We start from the raw sequence: 18,873 nt of genomic DNA on the forward strand, positions 1-18,873 counted from the left end.
CTCTGTGCCCTTAGGCAAGCTATCCAGCCTCTCTGCCAAGATCCAAGCTCCACCAGCTTTCACCCGTGTCCATGATTTTTATGGGCGTCCAACTGCCCACCGTTTCCTACCCTCCCCTGCCTTAACAAGTATGCGATAAAGACGTGTGAGCAGAATAAATGTGCACCATCTCTTGGTCCAAGCGTAAGACCCTGCACGTGCATGTCTTCATGCTCTTCTGTTTCTGAAGGACTGGAAGATAGACAGATGTGTCTACACCCTGATTTTACTCGTGGGGTAATGGGGGAGATGACATGAAAGGGACAGTGACTCCTGAATGACTCCTGAATGCCTCCCCCTCTACCCACCGGTCTACAAGAGATCAGCTCTACACTCTTGAAGCCATAGTGCTACTCCACTTTGTTGCTGCTCCAACCTTACCCTTTATGCTAACCAATATGTGTTCTGTGTATTGGTTTTAAATAATGCTTGAGGGTGGGCCGGGGATTTAGCTCAGTGGTTCCAGTGCCTCCTTTGCAAGTGCAAGGACCCGAGTTCGATCCCTGGCATCAAAAAAAGTAAATAAATAAAATAAACAATAATGCTTGAGGTCAACTTGGCATTGCCTGATATTCTCTTAATAGCAAGAATAATATAAAATTATGAGTGTCTCTATGCTCCCCTACAGAAAAAGTACCTTGCTTCAATTGAATACAACAAGAATAGGAATGTTACACAAGAAATTGCCTTAAAATTTATTATAAAGTGTGATGTATGCAAGTCTAAAAATATATTTTTCTAATTTTGACTTTGAAAAATATTTTAAGAGCACTCAAAGCAGTCAACTCACTATTGGGACAGTATTCGTTGTTCATGATCATAATGTACATTTTGGAAGTAATCTCAATACCTGAAAAAATGAGATGCTCTTCCTATTTTAATGTGAATATTCAATACTTTTAATTTATTAATATTGAATGAGGTAGTTGATTTTTCTTTTGGGGTTTTGTTTTTGGTTTTTGAGACACCGTCTCGCTGTATGGCCCAGGCTGGCCTTGACCTTGAACTCCTGGTGATCCTCCTGCCTCAGTCTCCCAAGTGCTGGGATTACAGGTGTGTGCTACCACACCCAGCTGAGGTGGTTGATTTTTACCAGATTTGGTACAGTACTGAAGAACATCAGGACCTACCTTCCTCTCTATTTTGTGGCTCATTCCATATCCTCTAGGGCCAATCATGGATACTGTTTTTAAATTGATGGCACTCATTTGAGCTTCAACAACTAGAAACACAGGAAAAAAGTAGACAATTTTTATGAAAGGGAATTAAGTACAAATGCCTTGTTTAAACATTCATGCTTAAAAAATAATTCTCCCTCCAATCTCATTATTAGAGTAGCTCTCATATAGCAGGAATTCTGGTAAACTTGCAAGCTTTAAGCATATGTGGAACAAGGCAAAATGTAACCCAATGTTACCAGAGTCTGAGGAAAATCACACAACTGTGCTATTTTACACTAGTCTGCCAAAATTCATGTTTGATGATTCATTGGAAGTTTATAAAATAAAAGTGGATAAAATATGCATAAAATCTTACACAAGTATGTCGTTTCTTCATGCTCTTGAGGGTTGTTACAAAACTTGTTTTAAAATTGATAACACGCCTGAAAACATAACCATTTAATCCAAGGATAAAATAAAAATAAGATTATTTCTTCATTTCTTCAGAGAGAGAAAGACACACCCAGATTCTTTATGTCTTAAGGCCTGTTTTAGCATTCTAAGACTGATAAGTGCAAAAAGTAAGAGATAAAGAGAAAAAGCCAAACCCGATTCCAGGAAAATTAGAATCCTTATGAAGAAGGAATCAAAAACAATGGTATTTTTGCATGAAATACTTTGTATGTACATTCAGTGATAATCAGAACATTTTGCTTTTAAATTGGGTTGTGGGGGACAGTAGAGATGGCACAAAGACCACGAGAAATATACTGTGTGCTCCCACCCTTGCATCTTACACCTAACATATGACGAAGATATTTAATCAGCCGGGGATGTAGCTCAGCGGTGCAGCGCCTGCCTGGCAAGCGGGAGGTCCTGAGTTCAATCCCTGGTACCAAAAAAAAAAAAAAAAAAAAAAAAAAAAAAAAAAAAAAAACCAAAAAGAATAAACAACTACACCTAGACATATAATAATCAAAATCCCAGAAACCCAACAGAAGAACAAAACACTACAAGCAATAAGAGAAAAATAAACTAATCACATGCAAAGGAAGGCCCATCAGAATCACAGCAGACTTCTCACCAAAAACCCTCAGGTCAAGGAGAGCTTGGAGTGAGGTATTTCAAGTCCTAAAAGAAAACAACCTCCAATATAGAATGATGTTTCCTGCAAAACCATCTTTCAAAATGGATGGGGGAATGATACATCCATGACAAAGAACACCTGACAAACTTCTGGAATACAAAACCAGCACCACAAGGAATTTAAAAAAAAAAAAAAAAAAAAAAAAAATTTAAACAAACCTAACAGAAGCTGAGCAAGTTCATCCTACAAGATTCAGTTAGCTTGCTATCAGGTTACTAACACATCCTCTTCCTCGGGAGTCTGGCAGGCCAGGCTTTGAGCTGCAAACGTTGCTTTTAGGAGAAGTTTTACTTCACTATCAAATTCTTTCAGGTTATTTAATATTTTTGAAGAGACAAGTTGTGACTTTACAGTGAGGGAATCTGGCAAATAAAACCTGAACAAAATATCACCAATAGGCAAACTGAGCGTTGGCCTCGACACAGTACACTGAGAGCTCACATCCTTTCAGAGCATTCCTACCAAACATGTATAATCTGAATCTGACCACACTACACATCCTAAGAAAACAGCAGAAAAACCTAAAGTGCGGGATACTTTTATAAAACCCTGGCCTATGTTCTCCAAGAAGGGCAAAGTCTTAAAAGGCAAATAAAGGCCAAGGAACTTCCCAAGTTAAAGGAGTTTTTAGGAGATGTATGCTTGCTCTCTATTTCGATCCTCTGTTGTGAGGGTAATTGCCACGGACATTTAAATATGGACTCACCTGATCATATGGAATTGTAAAGATGTAACAGCTCCTCAACTGATCGTCGTGCTAGGGCTACAGAAGGGAACATGTTCACTTCTAGGAGGCTTATGGTGAAGGGTCCTCAAGTAGTAGGACACAATGGCGCCAATATATTGTCCCGAGTTTAGGAAATAGTGTGTAAATACAAAGACAGTAGGCATGGTAAAGCATGCACGTCAAAATTTTAATAAAATTATTAAAATTGATGAGAGTTTTTGATTTTTTTTTTTTTTTTTTTTTTTTTTTTTTTTTTTTTTTTTGGTACCAGGGATCAAATGTGGAACTTTTGAGGCAGGCGGCAGATACTCTGAGCTAAATCCCTGGCCTCTTGATGATATTCTTGCAATTCTTCAATTTTAAAGTTATTTTAAATTTAAGTGTTTAAACTTCACTCTTTGAAAATATGAGGTTATTAAGGCTTGAAAGATTTGTTTAAAAATCATTAGTTTCCAGTGTCCATTATCTTGTTAATAAGTTGGTGAGTTCTGAGACCCCACAGAAAATTATGTTTATCTCTTAGTACATGAATCCCACAGCTAATGCGAACTACCCATTAAACAGATAGTTTTAAATGTTCTTACACATGTTAGAAATGGGCATCTTTCTTTCATTTCACAGTCATTTCTCCAAAGATACCTGAGGAGTAAGAAAGTTTGGAGTAGACATAAGCCAGCCACCTAACGCTGAGAAAGCTAAACTTGGACTATCAAGAAGCCTTGCTCTAAGGAGCACCTCTGAATACAAAGACCCTCGGCTCCCCGCGGTTTCATTCCCAGTGCTAGCGGCCCGGCCCGCCGTACTCAGGCGCTGCTCTATTTGTGGGCCATCCTAAACCAAAGCCTTGGTTTCCAGACCCGAACGAGTCTCTCTGGTCCACCCCTCCCCTCAGCTGCGGACGCACCTGGTCCCACTGTGTCACTTCCCTTGATGCTTCTCGGGTTTCTAACTCCTGAATCTGCAACATTCAGCTCTTGACCTGCCTCCTCCAACACCTCATGTCCGTCCCTCCTTCTCCAGCTCAGTAAGTATCGAATCTTTCTGGTTAACACAGGAAGAGACCCGGAGCCCATCTCTGTATCCTCCACCTCCCTACCACCCACATTCAGTGAGCTGCCAAGTCCCACTGATCCAGAGTCTATGTACTTCGTTCATGGAGTGACCTCCCTCATTTGCATTTGAGAGAGGCAAGTGATCTAGTCATTAAAAGCATGAATCCTCAAATCAAATTACTTGGGTTGAAATTCACGCTGCAACTTCACAGCTGTGTGACCTTAGACAAATTATTTCGCCTCGCTTTGCCTGAGTGTCTTCATCTGTAAAACTGGGAAAAATGATGGTATCTACATTATAGGATACTCAAAGTGAGTATTCAAGAAGGAGACAGTATTACTACAGCTTCTATCACTCATCATCTGTTCCCTAGACAAGCCTCACTGGCCTATTCCCCCATTTGTGTCTCTCTAGCCTTAACAACTACTATACTAGTGGATCTTTACAAAAACTCTTAGAAGCGCACAATCACGCCTCCCCAATCCTTTTCTGTGACTTCCTATTACTCTTGAATAAAATCCAAACTTTTTTCCATGTCCCTGCATTACCTCGCCCAGTACTTCTCCAACTTGGTAGCTGAAGACCACATGACAGGCAGTCAGCTGACACAGGGCTACAAATTTTAGGTATAAAAGAGAGAGAGAACCAAAGGCTCATCCCAATATTAAGAAATGAAAACATCAGTTTTAAAAAATGATAATCATATAGATATAATATGAATATTATATATATATATGAAATAGAATACTATTTGCAGTTTTCACCAAGGCATCTATCTCCATATAAGCTTAGTTCAGTTTCCATCCACATGTACATGGGTTTTTTTAATATTTTGTTTCTAATAAACTGTAAAATCTTAAACTGTAATTGTATAACATCAGGAATGCCCATCTAGGGTGACTGTCAGAGAGCTCATAATTCAACTGAGCAGAAGACTCAAACATTTTAAGGTAACTTTTCCCTAAAGATCATGCACAAAGTTCTGTCAGATGCTAAGTCAACGAGCATATCACACACACACACACAATCAGAAAGGTTACTGGTATGAACCGGTTCCCAAACCATTCTAGCAACATCCAATTTTGGCAGCATTTCTTCTGGGTCTGCTGTAGCATTTAGATATGGTTCTCAACTATCCTCAGTAATACATTGTCATTTTTTCTGGGACCAGAGAAGAACATCATCATGCGCTAGGAGAAAAATCAAGTTCTTAGCAATAAGCTCTTTTCACTGAAGGTCTGTCTTTGTAACAAATCCTCGCATTTTACCTTCCTCGTGAAAAATCATGATATGCCAGCTCGCCAACAATAGATCAGGCTCTTTGAGAATTGAGATCACTAAGAATACGAGATCACTTCAGCAAAGCACTTGAAAACGTATTTCAATGACATGATGCTGTCATTATCAGACCAACCTGGGGAAGTATTTTTATCTCGTCCCTCATTGGAGAAACTTGTCAGCGCCTGTTTTCCCACCAATTCTCTCCCTGTGTCCTGTGTCACTGATGTTTTCCTTTTATTAGATCATTACCATGGTGTAGTAAACATGCAGCTATTCTTTCCTTTAAAAAAAAAATGATTCAGGCCAGGGATTTAGCTCAGTGGTGCCAACGCCTGCCTCACAAGTGCAAGGTCCCAAGTTCAATCCCTGGTTCCAAAAATAAAATAAATAATTTAAATAAGGTTCAAACGGTATAACTGAGAGTGTGAAACGACAAGAAAATGGCTAAAAGGGAAGTGGCAAGGCGAGGGGAAAGGAAATAAGGGGAAAGAAAAAATGTGAGAAAAGGGAAAAATGAAAACATAATCTTCATAAATAGGGAAGGGTGAAGGGGGTGAAGGGAGGGCAGGGGTGTGGGGAAAAAATAAGAACCAAGGACTATGATGTAAAGGTACGAGATCCCAACGATAAATGTAACTGTATTGCTTGCTTTAAAAGTACCAATCAACTTAATGGGAAAAAATAATTTATCTGATCCTTCCTTTAAACCTCTTCAATAAGATTTTTATTCCCATCTCCCAAAACCCCTCTTATCAACAACAGTGCCCTCCACATTATCAAACCCAATGGTCAGTTCTCAGTCCTCCTTGTCTTAGAAAACAGCAGCATTTGGCCCTGTTTTTTTAAATTGAAAAACAAAATTTGTGCATACTTCTAGGGTACCATCTGATGTTTTTACACATGTATACAGTGTGCAATGTTCAAATGAAGGCAAATATAGCTGTCTTCTCAAATATACATCATTTGTTTCTTGTGAAAACATTCAAAGCCCTTCTAGTTTTTCAATATTCAACATCATTTATTGCTGTCGACTTTACTTGGAATCTTAAGTCTACTTTGTGTTGCCAGAGATCAAGTAATTTACAAAGAATGACGGCTTATTCAGCTCATGTTTCTAGAGCCTAAGAAGTCCAAGAGCACGACACAGGCATCTTCTCAGCCTCCTTATGCAGCAGAACATGGTACAGGGCATCACAGGACAAGAGAGAGAAGCTCTCTTCTCCACAGAAAGCCACTAATGTCACAGGAGCCCTGCTCTCATGACTTCATCTAATACTAATAACCCTTCCAAACCCCAACTCCAAACACCACTAATGTGTGGATTTGGGATTAAGTTTCCAACACATGAATTCCAGGAGGACATATTCAAACTGCAGCCATACTTGGCCTCCACCCTTGGTTTCCTTCTTTACCGCCACATTCTCCTTTGCCCCTGTCATGTCAGGAGGTTTCTCCTTTCTCTAAAGGAGCAAATGTACATTCCAGTCCCAGATCTCTCCTGAAATCCAAGGTCACATACACCAGTGTCCCTCAGCATCTCCACTCACCCCCCAGACACTTTGTGCACAAAACTGAACTCTTAATCTTCCCGGTCCCTAACTCTCCACTGGCATCCTCAGCCCACGACATTCCATTTTTCCAGTTGCTCAGGCCCAAATCTTGAGCAGTCATCCTTGATTCTTCTGATTCTCTCTTATACACTACAGCCAGTTCTTCAAAAGATCTTTCAGGTCTCCGGTGTGCCCATCATAAGATGTCTTTCACTTCCCTGGCTCCACCTCTGGTCTGCGCCTCCACTGTAGCTCAAAGTTGGGCTGTTGTCCCTGGACTCCTTGCTCTCCTTCACCCATTCCTTCACAGCAGCCAGTATGATACGTCCAGTCCCACCACTCCTCTGCCCCAGCCCTGCTAACAAACTTCCCATCACATTCAGCCACGTCCATACCACGCTCTGAAATGTCCTAGACTGTGTGGCACTTCATGACCTCTATTGCTTTGTCCTTTGCTCATTCGGTTCCCATCACAAGGAGCTCAAACTTTCCAGAGATTCCCTCTCACAAGGGCACTTACATTAGCTGGTTTTGCTGCCGACACATTCTTCTCCCAGACATCTCTCCCTATCAGACTTTAAGACTTCTAGGCCTGTTTTTGGCCAGTTATCATTATCTTGCTATTGCTTTTTCCCCCACCACACTTTCCTTCTATTAAGATAAATTATATAATTACTATGTTTATTTTTTTATTTTCTCTCACTGGAATGTTATCTCCACAAGGGCAGTGCTACTTTTTAATCCAGTTTGTTCATTATAATATCCCTGGTACCCATTAAGTACTCAGTGAATATCTGTGGCAGAAATCAATAAATTTACGGCAAACTACTTCTAGGAATCTTCCCAAGTCTACCCTCTGTGTTGGAAAATAATATAATAATTGACTGTTTAAAATGATTTTTAAAGCGGTTTGAGGTCTTAAAATTCAGATTTGTGCTTGAATCTCTTTTCTATCATTTAACCTGCCAGTTGTGTGATCTGGGGCTTGAGCTTTTATTTTCACTTAAGAGCAACAAAAATCACAGCACCTGCTTCTCTGATTGGTAGAAGGATTAAAAGTCACGGTGCACAAAATTTCCCAGCACAATGTCTACCACATAATAGGTGTAGATTAGGTGTTAGTAAGCTCCAATTCCCTGTTCTACTTCTGCCTGCAGAACAGGGAAAGTTACTTCCTCTGCCTGGTGAAGGCTGAGCAGAGCTGGCGAGGGCTTTTACTGGGTCCAGAGTCAGCAAAGCAGAGCCACAGTGGTGTTGGGGAGGAGAACAGCAGCACCCAGGCAGAATCCACCATACTGATTTAAAGAGGCAGCCCGCTGCTGCCTAGAAGGGTCCTCAGTGTCTCAAAATGCTCGTCTGATTTCTCCAGCATAACTGTGAAGGAAGCTATGTTATACCAGCATCCATAGCAAAATTATTTCTTTTTTTCTTTTTTCTTTTTTTTTTTTTTTGTACCAGGGATCGAACTCAGGTCCTTGAACTCATGATCAAAATTATTTTTTTTTTTTTTTTTTTTTTTTTTTTTTTTTTTGTACCAGGGATCGAACTCAGGTCCTTGAACTCATGAGGCAGGCAGTGGAACCACTGAGCTAAATGCCCGGCCCCCATAGCAAGATTATTTCTGAGTTTTAAAAAGTCTTAAAGGAAAGACAATGGAAAAATCTGTATTTCTACAAAGGCTTCACAAACTAACTGAGCTATCACTTCATTTCACAGAGTCTTTCAGTATAGTCAGGCCTGCGTTTAGACCACATAAAGTTAGCTAAGCAGGCTTCACAAATCCCCCGTATTCAACAGGATTTCAGGATTTCACATTCACTCTGAGGAAGCTTTACTCAGTGACATAAAGAAATTTCAAACACTTTTTTAAAAAATGATTTCAGTCCAGAATAATTTAAGATTAAGCACCATACTAACTCTAGTGGTGTGTGATACTGTAAGAATACAGGGCCGGGGATTTAGCTCAGTGGTTACTCCACCTGCCTCACAAACACAAGGTCCCGAGTTCAATCCCCGATACCAAAAAAAAAAGGAATAAATACAGTGAGGTTCAATGTTAGGTTCATATTCAAAGATTAGATTCAAGGATGACTTTATGGGGAAATTTGATTTGGTTCTTGTTCAATTCACTGTGCTACCAGAATAGTGAAAAGAATTAAGTTTGTGAACAAAGGCACCGCCATACCTAAAACAGATGCTAACTGAAGAAAAGAACATTAGAAATTGACAAAATTATTCTCTTAAAATACTATAATACTCATTAACTTGACTAGGCCCAGTAACAGTATCTTTTATATTTTCATGGTACAGAGAACGTAATAGTTTAATTTTTAAAATATGTACCATGTTCCAAATACATTTTGGAGGAAGAAAGAGAGAGGTCAAGATGGAATTTATGCCTCCCATCTCCATGGTGTTCAAGGAAGTCAAGTAATCTGACAATAAGTTGGTATCCAAGTAAATATCTGCCAAATTTACCTACCAGAAAAAGGAAAACAAAAACAAACCAAAGCAAGTGGTTAGATGGCTCAAAGCAAGAAACCTGTAGCTAGAGATGTTACTAGACATTACATCCAAGAACTAAGCAAAGTTTACAGTTCCAGAGCCCCTTTGATGATACAAAGGATAGGCAGGAAGATGGGGCAGAGGCATACTTAACAGTCATTTTTTATTAAGGCATGGTTAGAATCAGCTGCTATGTGAATCTAGCTAAATAAATGGCATGAGTCCCGTAACCAGAGGGAAAGCCTGAGTCCTGTCTCTCCTGCTTCCCAGCTCTGTGAACTCAGTCTGTACTGTAGCTACTTCATCTGTAAAAGGATGACTTAATGACACCTCTCCCATAGAACTTGGGCAAAGATTGGACGCGTTTATAAATGCAACACATAGTAAGTGCTAGATCATGGGCCATTACTGTTATCGTGATGGCCACTGCTACTGGCAGGGAACTATCATCACTACTACTACTACTAACTACTACTACTACCTTTTCACTTTTAGCATCAATATCTACAGTTTCCTCCCTCATCTTGGCCCCTGGGGTTCAGTAAGTGTCAGATGGGTCCGATTGTCTTGAACCTATCAGAGTATCTCACCTAAGCCAAAGCAGAAGTAAACCCAGCCATGTGCAGGAAATGCCAAGATATACACTCTCCTCCTGATGGAGCCGGAGGTGTGAAGCTCACCTTTACTGTGGCTGTAGGGCGGCCTACAGATGTAAGGGAGCTGCACACAGAGCCTGAGGATTTTACCAACCCAGAGGAAGGAGACAAGAACACAAGGATGCATCTTAATGGCAATATTGACTTCTGGATCAGCCACACGCGAAGCAAGCTTCCCTGGGATGTTCATTGACAGGAATGTTTATCCCTCACTACATACACACACCCTGATTCACATACTGAAATTCTGTCACCAGCGCAATAGTAATGAGACAGGGCTTTTAGGAAGTAGTCGACTGGGTCATGAGTGAGGGGGATGAGTGCCATCATGAAGAGGCCTGAGAGAAATGGTTTGTCTCTTCTGCCAAGAAAAGACATATAGACGGTGCCACCTATGAGGAACAGGCCCTCACCAGACACTGACTACTGACATCTTGACCCAGGACTCTAAACAAAGAATTTCTGTTGTTCATAAAATATCCAGTCTAAAGTATTTTGTTACAGCAGCCTGAATGGATTAAGATAATCACTTTGGCCATAAGCTAGAGCTTGGGTCCAATTTTTTGTTCATGCCATCTACATGTTCATGACTGTTCTTAATGCTCTAGAGGGATGTGATTTGTATGGTTTTCATTTAAAAGACAAAAGGTCATTACTTAATAAGGATCCCTCCAGAGTTTACACAAATGAAGCTTAAATGTCTTGGATCTAGGTCTCAACCATGTAAATACAAAAGAGTAGACTGGCGGAGAAACCTAACTCAGGTTGTGATCCCATGTGCCTGGCACAGTCCCCCCGAGGTTCACAGATAGAGTAAGCAAGGAAATACTTGTTAATCGAGTCATTTCCAAATGCACTCTCAAATATCATATGGCAAAACACAGTTAACTCAAGATCTTTCTCTTTTATTCATGAATTATTCAAGTAGAAATAGAAATACATCTCAGATTAATTCAAACCAAAAGGGAATGTATTGGCTGGTTATGAAGGGAAATCTGAAACTGTGTCAGCAATAAGTTGGTCAAGGGCTGAAACGATGTAATCAAGGATCTGTTTTTCTCCCCTTCAGCTGTGTTTTTCTGTAGTAATTGCTTAATTCCATTTTTACCCTCTTTCCCTTCCTCCCTCCTCTACCCATCTCTTGACCCCCTTTCTTTCTTTCTTTCTTTTTCTTTCTTTCTTTCTGCACATATTTGTAATGCCTTAATTCCCTTATTATTTGGGAGTTGGATTTGATCACTGCAAAGTCCTTTCCAGACTCAGTGAGATTGAGGTTTAGAAAGATTCTGAGACATAATGAAGAATAAAGATATAACAGAAAATATTCTTTGAGATTCTATAGGGTGGGGATGCACAACTACAAAGGTTCCACATTCACGATAACAAATAAATGGTTCTTTGTAGGTTTTGCTGTAACTGAAATTAGAAATGAATTCTTTATGGACATAGGCAGTTTTGAAGAATCACCTTTCTTTTGATATGGAAGGACGAAATAGAGTTTGACTCAAAGCGTGTAAAATTTATAAAAATCAAACCATTTTAAGCATATTGCCCATTTTCCCATTACAAAGTCAGTAAAATTGTATTGTTTTTATCATACAAAATAAAAGCCAAAATTAAAGCCAGATTTTCATAGCAGACAAGAGATACGTCTCACAAACCAATTACATGTTTTAATTTTCCAAAAAGTGAAACAAAATACGAAATAATCTCCAAATATAAGATGGTTAAAATCAATAGAAGCAGATTAAAAACCCTACTAAACATTGCTGAAATACCAAGAATACTTTCAATAAAACAGCACAATAGTGAACAGGAAAACAATAAAAAGAGAACTTTCATAAAACTATCTGGAAAACAAACATTTGCAAGAATTTTCCATCTTGACAATAAGGTAAGAGTTTTCTGGGACACTTAGCCTGGAAGCCATGCATTCTTTCATACAATGACTTTTGCGATTACAATCACAGGAGATTTTCACTCTCTTCCTTCTTCTGTCTTTGAGTTTTAATAGATTTGTTTGAAGATATTTTCTTGCCTTAACTCCTTCTTCGGCTCATTCCACTGAGGCTCAAGTCCCAGATCTTTCCTCCCAATTAGTTATACATCAGCACTGAGTGTAACACTTGAAGTGTGGTCTCATTTAAGCCCTGAAGTTTTTGGGACTCTCTGTCTTCTGATGCAGGTGACTTCTAGGTAAAGATTAATCAGCAAACGAGCTGTTTGGCAGTCTGCACAGGCACATTCAGTCCGCAAAGTAGAACTGTGCTCCCTTCTGCATTTAGTGTTTTACCTAGAGGAGTTTGGTCAGTAAGCTGCAGGCTCTCAGGAGGTCTTCTTTTGGATTTAATCCAGTCACAATAACTAAGCTGCCCCCCTCCATACAACAGAGCCTAATTTCCTCAGCTGGTTTTGAGATGCCTTTAATTCTTCATTCTGTGTATTAATTTTTTATATGACATTGAGGCTACCCATGCATCTGAAACCAAGGGCAACTTTGAGCTGTTTCTAGACCAGAAGTGGAACTTTCCACCAACCTTTCTTATTCTAATATAGCTCAGATACAAAAAGGGACTGTGGGCTGTGGTACAGCCCTGTCCTCACCCTGTGGCAGGGACATTGTGAAAGTTGCTCATCCAATGACCAGCCCATTAGCCTTAACCTTCTTGGGCCCATGTCTCTAACCAGCCAAAGTAATCACCAAAGATCTTTGTTTGAGTCCAAGACAGCTCTCTCCAGAAGTTGTTCCCAGCTCTGTGGCCTTGACGCAGGGACAATCTAGCACAAACTCAACCTCAAATTTTCTGCTTCCAAAACATCTCTGTGATCTGGGAGATCAGGAATTAGTAGAAAATTTCTCTCTAAACTATGATATATCTCCATATTTTCTGAGTAGGGGGAATTTAATGGTCCCTGATATCTGGTTTCTATAGATGGAGACTGATTTTTTTTTTAAGGAGTCAGATAATGCACAAGACTCTTCCTCCAAGGCAAGGTTTGGTGCTCAGAGTTAAACTGTGCGATCGTGAAATATTCAAGAAATGCACATACACATCCCTTCATGATTACTGGTCAAGAGGTCTTTTCTAGTACTGAAAGAAAGCCCCTTCTGCTTATGAACTGCAAGTAACTCTTTTTTCTTGGAATTAAGAGATTAGGAGGAAAAAGAGGCACCTCCTAGCAGGAAAAATAGAGCCATTTCTGGAATTATGGAAAGGTCAGGTCCCAAAAACTGTCGCTGATAAGACCTGACATGACATGGTGCATGGCACAGGCAACATCCAGAGGCAAAGTGCAGGTGGCCCAACACATGAGAAATAGACACATGAGCATCGCTGATGATAATGACTCAACCCCAGGGGAGCAGCAGTTCCAGTCCAGGCCAGTGCTAGGACAGCTTGTTCGGTTCTAGCATCTGCAACTGATCTTGAGATGTAGGCTCAGGAGATTTGGGTCAGCATCTTTAGAACTATTCAGTACCACCCCATAGCTACCACCACTACAGGTCTGACTTTCAGAGCAGCTCTGGAGAGGACTTTGTCTGGAGTAGAAATAATTCATGAAGGGGGAAGGGGACAGGGCAGGGACAAGAAAGGCAAAGGAGGAAGGGAAAGAAGGGGAAAAGAGTAAAGTCAACCCTTCTATTAAAGTCACAGTAAAACTGGAAACAATCAGAGGAGTCAATCCTTATTCAGAAAAGTGCCCTGCTGACACTGGGGGAAATTCATGTGAAGCTAAGGCTCAAAGGACAAAAAGGAGTCAGGGCATTAAGATCTCCTGGACGAAGCGAAAAATATCCCCCAGGCGCGCTTCGCCATACACTGGTAAGTCTGTGTAAAGTTGGTGGTGAGGTAAACCAAATAATTAATGGCTATGCAACCACCACTCAATCATTACATGGCCCGAGACCCAAAAGTACAGGCAGCTGGTGATAAGTATTTTAGACAGCAGCCTTCCTATCACTTCCAAATTTATACATTTGAACTTCAGAACCCAGGGCTGTTCTTCACTGTTCTACCTGGGCAAGCAAACAACTCCATGGAGTCCAACACCCATAAGAACGATGCTACATTGTTTTTAAGATTTTGGTGCTCTTGTTCATGTCAGTCTTTTGATATTTAAACATTTCAGATTTTAAAATATTTCTTCTCACATAAGCATGTGAGCTACTTAATCTGCAAGCTGAGATCAAAATTTTCACTTTTTTTGCTGTTTTTACTAAGATGTTTCAAATTTTTTGCTCCACAAATACTAAATTCAGGGAGCAGTAAACAGGGATGAAACGAGTTTATTTTGTCAACTAAAACCAACATGCTCCATAGCCATAAAAATTATCTTCACGTAAAATCCAGTCTGGCAGGTGGACCCGCCCTTTGAGTCAAAGGACCCATCAGTAGCTGCTTTGAGTCTTCAGTGTCTCAATTCGCAGTGGGTGAACCAATCAGAAGGGACTTAGACCTGTGTCTGCTGATCCGAGGTTTAGGTGATACACAGAGGTGGCAGAATTTCACCTCAGTCCTGTTCTCAGCCTCTGTCTAGGCCACATGCGCTCGGTCAGTGGGCTGGGAAATGTTTGTAGTGAGGAATACAGGCTTTTAGTGTTCCCGGCCCAGGTTGGAAAACTCTGTGAATGGTGCCACACTTACGGCTCAATGTCAAGGATAAGATCCCAAGAAGAACCCCCTCAAAGTCCTGCTAAACACAGGTCATCACGCTGTGATCTTGGTTATCTTCAGAGGGATCCTTAGCCCTGCCAACCATTCCTTCACCTGCACTGACTTGTCTGGCAGCCACACTTGAGCCCTATCTTTAGAAGAAAACATGAGGGTCCCAATTGCAACTTTATCATCATGTATTCCGGGTCTTCTCGGTAGACTTAATAAAATACAAGCAGATAAATCACACGTAGTCATGGGCGTCTTCAAAGGCTTCAAAATAACACTAAACGTAAACCATTCCACTTTCATATCGCAAAGGCAACCTTAAACTATGCCTGGCCGTTCCATCCAGGCTGTTCAGCGATGTTGGCTTCCCTCCTCCCTGGCACACGGTACGGTCATTCCTCCGACCCTCCTGAACAACCCAACGTGGGCGAGCGACTTGCTTTGGCCTGCTGTGAGCAGAGGGAGACTCCAGGAGGAGGCTGTCAGAGCCGGGCCTTGGCCTCACGCTCATCCCGCCCCCCTCGCAGAGCTGGCTCATGCCGTCAGCCCACGACCCTCCAAATGACAGCACCGCTCTGCAGAAACACACGGGGAGCGACAATGCCGGCGCCGTTTTAAATCAGTGAGCTTTGGGAATTGTTTGTTGCTACAAAATAATCTCGTTGATTCACTGTAACTTAACTGAAATCCCTTTCCATTCCAGGAAAGAAATGTTGCCACACTGAGCACCACGGCAAAAATTAACACAGAGCCAAGGAAATGTGGGGCTACGTCAGTTAAATGATGGCACGTGTTTAATAGGTGGAGGTACATATATTGACAGCCACTTTCTAAAACATACTTTTCTCCCTCCCACCTCCCCCAGAAAAACTCAGAGCAATTGGAAAGTCTGAATTTCTCAAACTCCCAAAGAGAAAAGTTTCCCCCATTTTAACTCATTTGTCGAAAACATTTACAGAGTTCCACTTCTTTTCCGAGACCGAGTACATTAATCAAATGCAGAACTTCAAAGGGCTTCATTCTGAGGGAGCCAAGAGACAAATAAATTAGCTGCCAATGGCTCCTTTGTAATTGAAGAGGGCTAGGCCCACCCAAGGGAAGAGGACTAAGTCAAGAAAGGAAAGCACTGGGGACCTTAAACAAACCAAAAAGCCATCCCATATCCTCCCGTTTCCACCGGAGTCAAGTATGAGCCTCGCTTATGTGTTTGTTTACTAATAAGAAACATCTTGCATCTGGTTCTTATGTGCTACAACCATTAAAAGAAAAAAGGATTTGTAACCCAGAATACATGCTTGAGTATTATGCTCACATGCGGTAGCTTGTGAACCTGATCATACACGTTATACTTAACGACCTACAGAAAAGTTTCCCTTCGAAAACACTGACTCTGGAAGGTTTTCTTCTTCATTGCAAAAAAGAATCACTAGAGGTTTCTCACTGAAGTAAGTAAGAACTGTCCGTTTTTAGTTTGCAGAGTTTTAACTGGTGACTCAGAGAGGGATGATGTCATATGTTATCCTACAGTTGCTGGGATGGCTCTCTCTGCCCACCCCAACCCTCTCTTCCCACCCTCTCTCAGCTACTCTGCAGCCAGCCAGGAGCAGAGGTCCTCACCAGCAGCGGGTGGGACAGGAAGTTGGACAGCTTGCGTCTGCAGAGGGACCCCTAGTGATTTCCCACTCCGGTCCTGGCATTGTTCCCCAGAAGCACACACACACACACACACACAGCTCCCATTGTTGCAGCCTTCCCCGTCCCACTGATCCTAATATGGAATTCGGCAGGAAACCCATGATTTCCTGACACTCTGCAAGCTGGAGGAAGCAAGGGGAAAACTCCATTAAAAAGCCCAGCTCTCCTCCATGTTAGATATGAAGTGGGAAATGGGGACGATTTAGCACATTTCCACTGTGTCTTCAGCCAGCCTGGAAAGGGGAAGAGCAGAGTGAAGCCCTCGGCTGCCGAAATTTCTAAACTGCCAGGACGCTGCTGGAATTCGGTGGAAATGAGGGCTTCCTAGCTCGGACTAGGAGGGGAAAGGGACAGGGCCTGTTCACCATGCCCCCAAGCCTGTGGCATTTCTTCCCCAGGACGGTGAGCGGCGGAGCCCACGCAGGCCGGGCACTCGCCGGTGTGATCTAAGGCGGCCCGAGGAAGGCAGCGCAAACTTCCCGGCGCTTCGCGGGCTCTGGAAGCAGCGGCTGCTGTCAGAGCAGCGGGAGCCGCGAGAATGAACTGCAGGGACGGAGACCGCGGCGGCGAGAAGAGGATGCTGAAGTGCGTGGTGGTCGGGGACGGCGCAGTGGGGAAGACCTGCCTGCTCATGAGCTACGCCAACGACGCCTTCCCCGAGGAGTACGTGCCCACCGTGTTCGACCACTACGCGGGTAAGACCGGAGCTCGGGCGCCGGGCGGGAGGCCGGGCGGGCGCTCACGTGTGGCTTGGCCGGAATGGTGCAGCTGAGGGTGTGTGCGCCGTTCAGGGTTCGACCACAAAGAAGTAACTCGGCAAAACACCCCAAGCTGTCCTCTAGACTTCGGGGCCAGGGATCTTACTCAAAATTTGCTTGAGAAGTGATGGGCTTTGCATTGCGAACATATTCAAATGCGGTGTACCTGCCTCGTAATTCTTCCCTGTCAAAAACAGAATGAAGAAACCACTAGTCACACAACTGATGAAAGAAATGGCCTTGCCACATTTTACCTACTCACTTCGTGCTGCCATTCACAAATGAAAATACTTAAACTAATATATAAAATACTAATTTTTTTCTATAACACGTGGTGCTGAAATACTGTACTTTCATTTTCCTGGGGTTGTAAATGGGGAGCAAAAGCATTAAAAGTTTGTAAACATCAATTAGCCAATCTGTATCTTGCATTAAAAGAAACATTTTTAATTGGTGTGTTTTAAGAAAAAAAAATAACAAATGAGACCTGAATGATTTTAAAGTATGTCTGAAAAGGATAAGTGTAACATATGTGAAAGCATGACAGTGAAGAAACTGTAATCAGAACTTACCGCTTTCTGTGGACTTTTTGTTTTCCAGTGTTCTAACGTTTGTAGGTGTACTTGTCAGCACGTCATCACTGTCTAAATTGTCCTATTTTGACTGACTTTTTCTCCTAATTTCTGAAACAACTCTTACTAAGTTTCTCATGTGTGAACTCATGAAATTCTTCAAGCTTACTGCAACCTAAGTTTTAGGACTGGTATATGTAGACTTGATGATTGGAGAGCAAGTTATCGGAGATTTGTTTTGTAAGATTTCTCTTTCTTCGCCTTGGCTTTGGATCAGGATCAGCAAAGAGGAAATGGCCCACAGGAAGCCAGCAGGGGTGTTTACTTTGCTCTGTTACAATTTGAAGTCCTCCTCCTATGGGAACTGGTGTCTTATCCAGAGCTAGTTGGTCACCTAAGTCTTCCCTTCCTCCTACATGTTTATGATTTATGACAATATTGCATAGCAGACAGGGACAGTACTATAGTGAGAATAGCATCCATTCGAAGCACATTTTCTACATTTGTATAAATTATTTTTTAAATTTTTAACACTGGATCCCTTAAGCTTTTAAAATATAGTAACCATGCCCAGAGAAGAACATTTAAATGAGGACAGAATAAAGAAAAAAATACAGATAGATTTTTCTTTTGAGGAAAAAAAAAAAAACAAATTTATGGCTCTCTGCCTTGAGAAAGTTCCTATGATTCTGGTCCCAAAGGCATCATAGCAAAAGTTATTTATTCTACATTCTTTTTCTGCCAGGAAAGGAAACATGACTAGTGTCTTATTTTAAAAATTTTTAGAGCAAAGGTGGAACTCAAACTCAACTAAAAGGAGAAACTTCCAATGTTAAAAAAAAAAATAGATATCTGAACCACCATCTATTCCGTGAACCACGTACAGTGGTGTTAAGAAGAAAGAGGATAAACCTGTGTGTAGAAATAAAGTCAATTGGTATTTTTAAAAACTTTAGAGAGCAAACCAAAGCTGAAGCACAGTTAGATTCTGCTACAACTAGATTATTTTATATTTCAATTATTTAACACTTTGATCATCAAGCACCTCCAAGACTCTGGCTACTGT

General features: G+C 41.4%; 1 protein-coding gene across 2 annotated transcripts in view; it reads left to right on the forward strand.

Moving 5' to 3' along the window:
• Positions 1–16,470: 16,470 nt before the first annotated feature.
• Rhoj (ras homolog family member J) overlaps positions 16,471–18,873 on the forward strand; it is a 92,831-nt gene continuing 90,428 nt past the window's right edge. Inside the window, exon 1 of one of the 2 annotated variants that reach the window (XM_010638759.3) lies at positions 16,471–17,172. In XM_010638759.3, the coding sequence (XP_010637061.1) occupies positions 17,016–17,172 (157 nt within the window). In that variant the 5' untranslated portion in view covers positions 16,471–17,015. The remainder of the gene's footprint in view (positions 17,173–18,873) is intronic. The other variant, XM_010638758.3, reaches the window with a different exon arrangement.

The sequence above is a fragment of the Fukomys damarensis genome, unplaced genomic scaffold (assembly GCF_012274545.1).
Source record: "Fukomys damarensis isolate Sample0158 unplaced genomic scaffold, DMR_v1.0_HiC HiC_scaffold_21, whole genome shotgun sequence".
NCBI lineage: Eukaryota > Metazoa > Chordata > Mammalia > Rodentia > Bathyergidae > Fukomys > Fukomys damarensis.